Raw genomic sequence first — 9,334 nt, forward strand, 5'->3', positions numbered from 1 at the left:
AAATGTACAGAATAGAATGGTCAGTTGAGGTTCAACCCAAATAAAGAGCTACAGGCAATTAAGGAATGCTGAGAGGGAAGAGCACACAAACTGGTTATCCAACGCCAAATGGTCAGCCCTAAAAACATGCATACAAGGAGCGTTATACCAGAAATATGTATGCTTGCATTCAGTAACAATTAATGCAAAATACATCATGAATTTGAAAGGGAAGGAGGTAAGCATATGCATATATATATATGAAGAATATTCACATATATATATGAAGTTTTGAAGGGTGTATAGGGAAGGGGAAAATGTAATTATATTATGATATAAAAAATGTTAAAGTTTATTTTTGAATAGTAATTGTCTTAACAATTTTCTTTTTCTTTTTTATTTATTTTCCATTTAATGAAAATAGAATTTTGTCATAAAATATATTCTCATTGTGGTTTCCCTCCCCCAGATGCTTCCAAATCCTTCCCAATTTCCCACCCATGTTAATCCACACCCTTTCTTTCTCTCTCATTGGAGAACAAACAAGACTATTAAAAATAATTTAATAATTTAATTTAATAAGATAAAATAAAAACAAACCATAACTGGACAAACCCAATAAGCAAAAAAAAAACACAGTAAGTACAAAGAGATGCAGAGACACATTAACACACACAAATCTCACAAAAACTCAAAATCAGAAAACTTGATATATAACCAAAAATCCTATAAGCTAAAAATAAAATTCAGGCAAACAACTATGAGATAAAAATACCTCTAAAAATACCTTGAGTGTATTTTCTGTAGGCCATATACTGCTGGGCATAGATCCTAGTCATAAGTGTGATTTCTGTGCCTAGTAAAACCAATGGACAAAAATAGTTTTTCCTTTGCAAGTGGATATTGGTGGGAGATAGCTTCTGGATTAGGGATGGGAGCCTGTGTCCATTTCCACTCTCAGTGCTGTGACCCCCATATAACTTGGACCTGTACAGGCCCTGAGCATGCTGCTCCAGTCTGTGAGCTCATATATACCTCAGACCTGTTGTGTCTACAAGGTCTTGTGTCCTTGGTGGTCTCATCCTCACTGGCTCTTACAATCTTTCTGCCTCCTCCTCTGCAGAGTTCTCTGAGCCCTGAGGGAAGAGAGGAGCTCAGCCCTGTGAAGGTTCTATGCCCCAGTGTAGGGGAATGCCAGGGCCAATAAGTGGGAGAGGGTGGGGTGGCAGGCATGGGGAGGGGGGAGGCAGCTGGGGTTTGTTTTTGTTGTTTTTGTTTGTTTCTTTGTTTTTTGGAGGGGAAACTGGGAATGGAGAAATTTACATGTAAATAAAGAAAATATCTAATAAAAAAAAAAAGAGATTTGGTGAAGACTTTACATTTAAGGCTGAATATTCCAAGGTCCTTCACTCCCTGAACACAGTCCAGTTGTCAGTCTCTGTATTTGTTCCCATTTACAGGACGGTGAGTCTTCTCTGATGGTGGCTGACCAGGACACAGTATTGCAAAATTTTATTAGGAGTCATTTTTATTGATGTGTTCTTTTAGCAAAATAGTAGTATTTAGCTTTTCCCTGGGTCCAAGATCTATCTAATACCAAGATATTGGCCACCTGAAGTGTTAGGGATGGGTTCCATCTCATGGAGAAGGACTTAAATCCAATTAGGTAACGGATAGTTACAAAAGTTGTGGGAGTATCATGATAGATCAAAGGGTTTGTATCTGGGCTGGTGGTGAAGTTTCTCCCCAGGTAGAATACATAGTACCTTCCATTACCATGAACACTAGTCAGTAGACCTGACGCTCTAGGTAAGCAAAAGCTTGAGTACTCTGTGTTCTGTGACTTATGTAAGTGCTGTTTTCAGCAGTTGGGCCTTACCATCAGTTTGTGAAAAGCAACTTATAGCCTTGGAAACTGTCTGAATTGTTTTGGGGTTTCCATGGGGCCCCATTAGCCAACAACTTGATTAGATGAAACCCACTCACAGAATTGGAGGTTCATTTGGTGGCAAGAGGTGCCTAGCTGAGGCTTATTCCCCCCTGTTATTTGATTATTCCATGTAGACTTAGTTCAGATATGTATTTTAAGAAGCATCTATTGTAGCAGACTTCCATACAACCCCTTGAATACCCCATCCCATAATTTAGCAGCTCCTCCCCATAATTCCTTCCTCACTCTCCTATTTTACCCCCTTATCCCATTTGATACAATCCTGACAGCCCCCTCCAACTGTAAGTATCTAGTCTATTTGACTTTTTTATGAATGTTCATTTCTCCCCTGTAGTTCCTTACTCTAAACTAACTTCTATGGCTATAGGTATTATGGCCTGCTTACTGAGGACTTAACAGCTAATATCCACCTATGGTCAAATACATACCATATTTTTCTTTTTGAGTCAGAGTTATCTAATTCAGGATAATTTTTATTAGCTCCAACCATTTACCTGCCAATTACATTGTGTTTTTTTTTTCAATACCTGAGTAATATTCCATTGTGTAAATGTACCATATTTTCCTGGTCCATTTTCTGATGACTGTTTCCAATTTCTGGCTATTACGAATAGAGCAGCAAGGAACATGATTGACCAAGTGTCTCCGTTATGAAATGTAGACTCTTTGACCATATGTGCAAGTGTGAGTTAGCTGGATCTTAATGTAAATTGATTACTAGTGTCCTTACAAACCACCACACTGATTCCCATAGTGGCTGTACAAGTTTGCATTCAGCAATAATGAGTGTTCCCCTTGGAGCCTCACCAGCACAAACTGTTGGGTTTTTTGGTTTTGGGGTATTTTTTTCAATCTATTTTGGCCATTCTGGCTACTGTAAAAGGAAATCTCAATGTAGTTTTGATTTGTGTTTCCCTGATAACTAAGAATATTGACCATATGTTTGTTTCTCAGCCATTTGTAATTTTCCATTACAAACTTTAATTAACACTCTATCACATAGACAGTTGGTAAAAAAAAAATTCCATTCTGTATTCTGCCACTTTGTCTAAGTGACAGACAATGTGCAGAAGATTCTCAGTTTGATAGGGCACCACTTATTAATATTGATCTTACTTCCTGTGCTAAGAGTGTCCTGTTGAGAAAGTATTTTGCTGTGCCAATGAATTCAAGGCTATTCTTCATTCTTGTTCTTATCACATTTAGTGTATCTGGTTTTATGCTGAGGTCTTTGGTCCATATAGAACTAAGTTTTGTACAGACTGATAAGTATGAATGTATATGCATTTTTCTAATGAAGACAGTTTGAAAGTCAATTTCACTAGTTGTTGAAAATGACGGCTTTTTTTCTGGTGTGTACTTATAGATTCTTTATCAAATATCAGGTGTTCAAGGGCTGGAGAAGTGGCTCAGCTGTAAAGAGCATTGACTGTTCTTCCAGAGGACCCCAGTTCAATTCCCAGCACCCATATGGCAGCTCACATCTATCTGTAATTCTAGTTCCAAGAGACTGACACTTTAACACAGACACACATAAAACATAAATGCACATAAAAATAAATCATTTAAAAATGTCAGATGTCCATAAGCATGTAGACTTACAACTCTGTCATTAATTTGATTCTGATGATCAGCAGGTTTGGTTTTTGTTTTGTTGCCAACTCCATGCTGTTTGTATCACTAAAGCTTTGTAGTACAATTTGAGATCACAGACAATGATACCTCCTCCAGTTCTTTTATTGTTCAGGATTGTTTAACTGTCACACATTTTTATGTGTCAATATGAAGTTGAATATTGTCCTTTCAAGATCTGTGAAGAATTGTGTTGGACTTTTAATAGAGATAGCATGCAATCTGTAGACTGCTTTACATACAGTGGTCATTTTTACTATATTAATTCTACTGATCCATGAGCATGGGAGATCTCTCCATCTTCTAAGTGTTTAATCATCTGTAGGACCTTCCCTCAGAATTTTGAGACTCACTTAGATGTACTATCATGTCTTCTGCAAATGAAGATACTCTGACATCTTCCTTTCCTATTTGTATCCTTCTGATCTCCTTCTGTTATCTTATTGCTTTAACTAAACCTTTGAGTTTCTCTCTGTTTAGGTTGATGTTGGCAGGTTGTTAGCCAACATCATTTCTTCATTTCTTATGTTGACTGTCATCATGAATGGATGTTGGATTTTTTATCCAAATGCTTTTTTTTATCTAATAGGATGATCACATGATTTTGTCCTTTTAGTCTGTTTATCTGTTGGATAGCATTGATTAGATTTATATATCTTAAACCATCCTTATATCTCTGATATGATACCTACTTGATCATACTTGATGATCTTTTTGATTGTTCTTACAGTTCAGTTTGAGAATATTTGCATCTATGTTCATAAGTGAAATTAGTCAGTAGTATGTTTTCTTTGTTGTGTGTTAGGTGTATCAGGATAATTGTGGCCTTGTTTGTAAAAAAAATTATACAATGTTTCTTCTCTTTGTATTTTATGTAATAATTTGAGGAGTGATGACATTAAGTCTTTAAAAGTTTAGTAGAATTCTGTTCTAAATCATTCTTCCCTGGGGCTTTTTGGTTGGTAGACATTTAATTACCATTTCTATTTCACTAAGTATTATAGGTCTGTCTAAATGCCTGTCTGAACTTGGTTTAACTTAGATAAGTGATATATGCCAACAAATTTATCCATGCCTTTTAAGTTTTGCAATTAGGTATACTACAGATTTTTAAAGTATGTCCTTTATTAGTCCTGGATTTCTTCATTTTTTTATATACCCATTTTTCTCTAATTTTGTTAATTTGCATCTTCCTTCACTGTCATTTAGTTGAGTTGGCTAAGGGTTTGTGAATCTTGTTGAGTTTATCAAAGAACCAACTCTATTTCATTGATTAGTTGAATGGTGGGTTTTTGTTTGTTTGTTTATTTATTTGTGTCTATTTTATTGATTTAAGTTATGAGTTTGATTATTTCTTGCTATCTACTTGCTCATGTATTGTGAGCTATTCACCAGAGAAGAATACCCAGACACAGAGTCAAACCAATATAAAGCCTTTATTAGGCACCTGATAACTAAACTGCCTGTTCAGGACCCCAGTGTAGTCCCAAGTCTATTCCAGTGTGAACTTTTTAAAAGATTTACTTATTTTATTTTATCTGTATGAATACACTGTAGCCAGTCCTTATAACATTTTGCTACAAAGGGATCTTAATATATAAGGCTCTCAGATGCAGGCACACCTGACTCAGAAAATTGACATCTTGTTCATGGTCCAATGAACCTTTTTAAGGTTCATTGACCTTAATTCATGGTCTCTTTCCTTGTTTGCCTTTCTATAATCATCTTACGTGCTTATGATCTGACGTTTCAACCTTTACAGCTTATACAACCTTTGGGCTGAGATATGAGGAGATAACCAGGTACAGTAGGGGGTCAAAACCTTATCTAAATGGTGTTTATGTATAGAATTGCAGGGAGCTGACCGATTGTTGTCAGAGGAGGCAGACACTACTCAGGCTGTGTGAACTGAAAATTTAATGATCTTAAGTCAATTGAGAGCTAGAGGAGCTGACATTGGTGCATCTTAGGGCTTTGCCATATTGGGTAAGTGGACACTTGGTAGAGCCGCAACCACAAGATACACTGGTACTTGGGTTGGAAGAAAAGAATCCATGTGAGGTAATTTGAGTCACATTATTACTGAACTAGTGCTCCAGTGTTCTTAGAGTGACATTTAATCAGCCCACTGTTTTCATAACATCTATCTATTCTCTTGGCTCTACCTTTTTATGCACTGTATACTTCAGATGTGTTTAAATGCTTGGTTTTGAACTTCATAAAAGTGAAGACGTTTTCCATGTATTTCACAGCATCTCACTTCTCATTGGGATTTTGATGTCATCCAGGCTGTTGCCTACCACGAGGGGGTTCTTATTCAGTGATGTCTAGCATGCACACCACATAAATACAGAATGCTGTGTTTCTAACAGATGCTATCTAGGCTTCTTGACTGACTGATAGAAATAATGGTAGCTTGACCATTTTGTACATGCCTTTCTGTGTACATATAAATGAATATATTTACTATAGCTGGTTTGATTGTGCTTAACATTAATAAATATGCCAAAGTCTTAGTACAAAATCACAAACACTTACTCTATTATTGTAACCAGAGCAATGTATACATGCCACATTGTTACACTGTAGATATACCTGGACTTCACTCTCTATTATTATTGCCCTTTACACCAGGAAACTATAACACAAACCACTTTATACTTTATAACCACTTTATACTGTATGCACATTCTTTTCTTATCTGTTGTACTTAGTTCTTTGATCACTCTAACACACAACTGACACGACTGTTATAACTTTCCAATTTACTTACTGTAAATCATGCAAGAATATCTCTCTCAAATATATCTTTTTCTGCACTCTTTGTGGAGTGCCCACTGAGGTTAGAACTCCTGCTCCTGGGACATGTCCCTGGACACTTCATGGCTCTGTACATGTGTGTTCCCCTTCATCTACATTTCAGCAGTGCCCTTGTTATTCTAATCAATATCATACTTACTCATGATTGTGAGAATGGCCAAATCTAGAGATCCTGTGAGTAAAAATGTTCAAAAATTAAAATATATGGGCTGAATGTGGTGACTTGCACTTTTAATGCTAGCTCTTATGAGCAGAGGCAAGCTGTTCTCCAAGAATTTGAATCCATCCTGATCTACAAAGAGACTGGAGCTAGCCAGAACTACAAGCAAGACCCTGTTTCAAAATAAATAGTTCCTCCAATTAATAACAGCATCTTTCATCAAAGCATTATTTTTCTTAAAGAATCAGTGGTAAGTAAGGGACATTTATAATTCTCAGGAATTTATCAGTTCCATTTATTGTGTTTAAAGTCCACTTACTTTCATGTCACAATTCCGTACCTCATGTTTCTGTTTCTCCAACAAACAGAAAACTATGTGCTGGCAGGTGATGTGTTCAGGACTTAGAGGGAGTGATTAATGAATCACCCATCTGGGTTGAACTACAGTATATAAGGCTCCTTCTCTCCCACAATTTCCTTTTAAATCTTCTCCTGAATTCATTTGAGTCTCAGCTCTTCCTCGCAGCTCAGAGATGAATGCTGCAAAGGTTGAAGAGGCTTCCATGGGCATGCTAAAGACAGACCTCACTGCTGCAGACTGCCTGCAGGAGGGAGAAATGAGTATGTATTTTAGTGCAATTTGAATCAATTTAAAGGGATAGAGGGGAGTTTCAACAGAGGCCCTATGAGGAGCTGAGCATCCTACCTGTTTGCCTGTCAAGGTGACTCTCTGTAGAAGTGGAGATGCTTGGAGGCATCTGTTATATTAGTTACTCTATCAAAGTATTTAATTATTCATTATTCTAGGCAATTCAATTATTTCTAGGCAAGAGAAATGAATAATGAATTAACTATAAAAGCCTGAGCCATAGGATTTGTTTGGTTTGGTTTTGAATTTTGGTTGTTTGGTTGGTTTGGGGGTTAGGGTTTTGTTGTATATTGGTTTTCATTTGTTTCTTTAGCCTGTTTTTGTGTGTGTGTGTGTGTGTGTGTGTGTGTGTGTATGTAACTTGCTAGGACACTCTGGTGAATTAGAGGATGTTGCTGTAGAGCATGCTCCTTATGTCCCAGAGTGAAGCAAACTCTGACAGCAGGGTTTTCAACGAGCACAGCTATGAAGTTCCCTGTGAGACTGGAGCTTGGGCTTTGCATATCTGCCTCAAAGGGAAGGAGGAAGGTGAGATGCACGGTGAGGCTGAACCTCCCACCAGCAAATCTTATAGCATGAAGAGTTTGTGCTAAACTGTGGAAATGAACAATCCTGTGGGATTTCTCTTTCAGTATTCAGAAAGAAAACCCTCTTGTATAATTGGAAACTGTCTGTTTCAGTCTTTTATTTTTTATTCCTTTCTAATTTCTTCCATTACTTTAATTTTTGTTTACTTGTTTGTTTTAGTGAAAAAATATTGGGTTGCCTGGAAAACTGTTCATGTTCATCATAAAAGCAAGATCAAAAAGAGTGTAGATGGTTTTCAACCAAACTAAATTTTCCCATAATTGGAACATTCTTATTTCCTGCAGAGATATACAGACATACCCCATAGTTCTGTGAGAAAACTTATCCTGAGTTGAGAATTTATCATACTGTTTTTTTGTATGCTTCAAATTTTCCATAATAAACACTTAGGGTTTAAATAAAAGGAGAAATAAGAGGAGGAGGAGGAGATAGTGTATAAAATGAAAACTGTTTTGTGCCTTGATACATTTTTTCCTGCAATAATATAAACTCATTTATGACTTTTAGAGCTCCTTTAATAGACTCTTTAGAGCTGTATATTCTTTCTCATTATTATTATTATTATTATTATTATTATTATTATTATTATTATTATTATCATTACTATTATTGTTGATGTTGTTTCCTTAGCCCTAACCAGTTCTATTCATATGGATCTATATCTATAGATAACTATGTTGTTCTTTCTCCTTTATCCTGATCTTCACTCTTTCTGTTTCTTGTTCTTTCCTTGGCCCTTAGTTCAATAACTGGAAGATTCTATGAAAAAAAGTCTGTTTCCCTTTCCTCTGGTGTTCTGTGAACCAAGAACATCATTTGTGGACTGAAAACTTCTGTGAAGGGGTTTGCACTAGAGGTGTGCAAGCCAAATCTGCACATGATTCTAGGCTAAATTTATATTTTTCTATAATATGTTTTCATGATTGACACTTTCAGATTTATATTTTCAGATAGAAAACTCCAAGCAAAATGTCTCAGAATTGTCTCCCCTGAGTTTTGTGTTAAGCTTTACTGCTGCTATGGAGTGATCATGGTCCTCACTGTAGCTGTAGTTGCTCTTTCTGTTCCTTTTTCAAAGGGTAAGTGATGTATTCTCCAAATCCTGCAGCATATTCACATTGTCATTTATACCTTCCTTAATATTATACTTTCTAGTCCCCCTTTCCTACAAATTTAATTTACAGCTAAATAACGTTCTGGTTTGTACCTGTAACACATTTACACTATCTGTCATTTGGTGAGCATCTGGGTCAAGTCTGTTTCCTTGCTATTGTAGATAGGGGAGCAATAAACACAGATGTGCAAGCATCTCTGTGGTAGGATGTGGAGTTCTCTTCACATATGCCCACGAGTATCATAACTGGGTCACACGGCAGGTCTATTTTTAAGTTTACTGAGGGCCCTCCATGTGGGCTATATCAGTTTGTACTTCCACCAGTAGTATATAAGCATCCCTGCTTCTTAACATGCTTCTAAACAGAATTAGTTCTGCCTGCTTCTGCCTCTGCCTCTGCCTCTGCCTCTGCCTCTGCCTCTGCCTCTGCCTCTGCCTCTG

General features: G+C 36.7%; 1 protein-coding gene across 1 annotated transcript in view; it reads left to right on the forward strand.

The window, feature by feature from the left end:
* The first annotated feature begins 7,075 nt into the window (after positions 1-7,075).
* The window catches only part of LOC116099661 (C-type lectin domain family 2 member H-like), a 5,118-nt gene continuing 2,859 nt past the window's right edge, over positions 7,076-9,334 (forward strand). The window contains exons 1-2 of the mRNA XM_031383580.1: positions 7,076-7,163; positions 8,730-8,862. Coding sequence (XP_031239440.1) covers positions 7,076-7,163; positions 8,730-8,862 — 221 coding nt within the window. The remainder of the gene's footprint in view (positions 7,164-8,729; positions 8,863-9,334) is intronic.

Source organism: Mastomys coucha, unplaced genomic scaffold (assembly GCF_008632895.1).
Source record: "Mastomys coucha isolate ucsf_1 unplaced genomic scaffold, UCSF_Mcou_1 pScaffold20, whole genome shotgun sequence".
Lineage (NCBI taxonomy): Eukaryota > Metazoa > Chordata > Mammalia > Rodentia > Muridae > Mastomys > Mastomys coucha.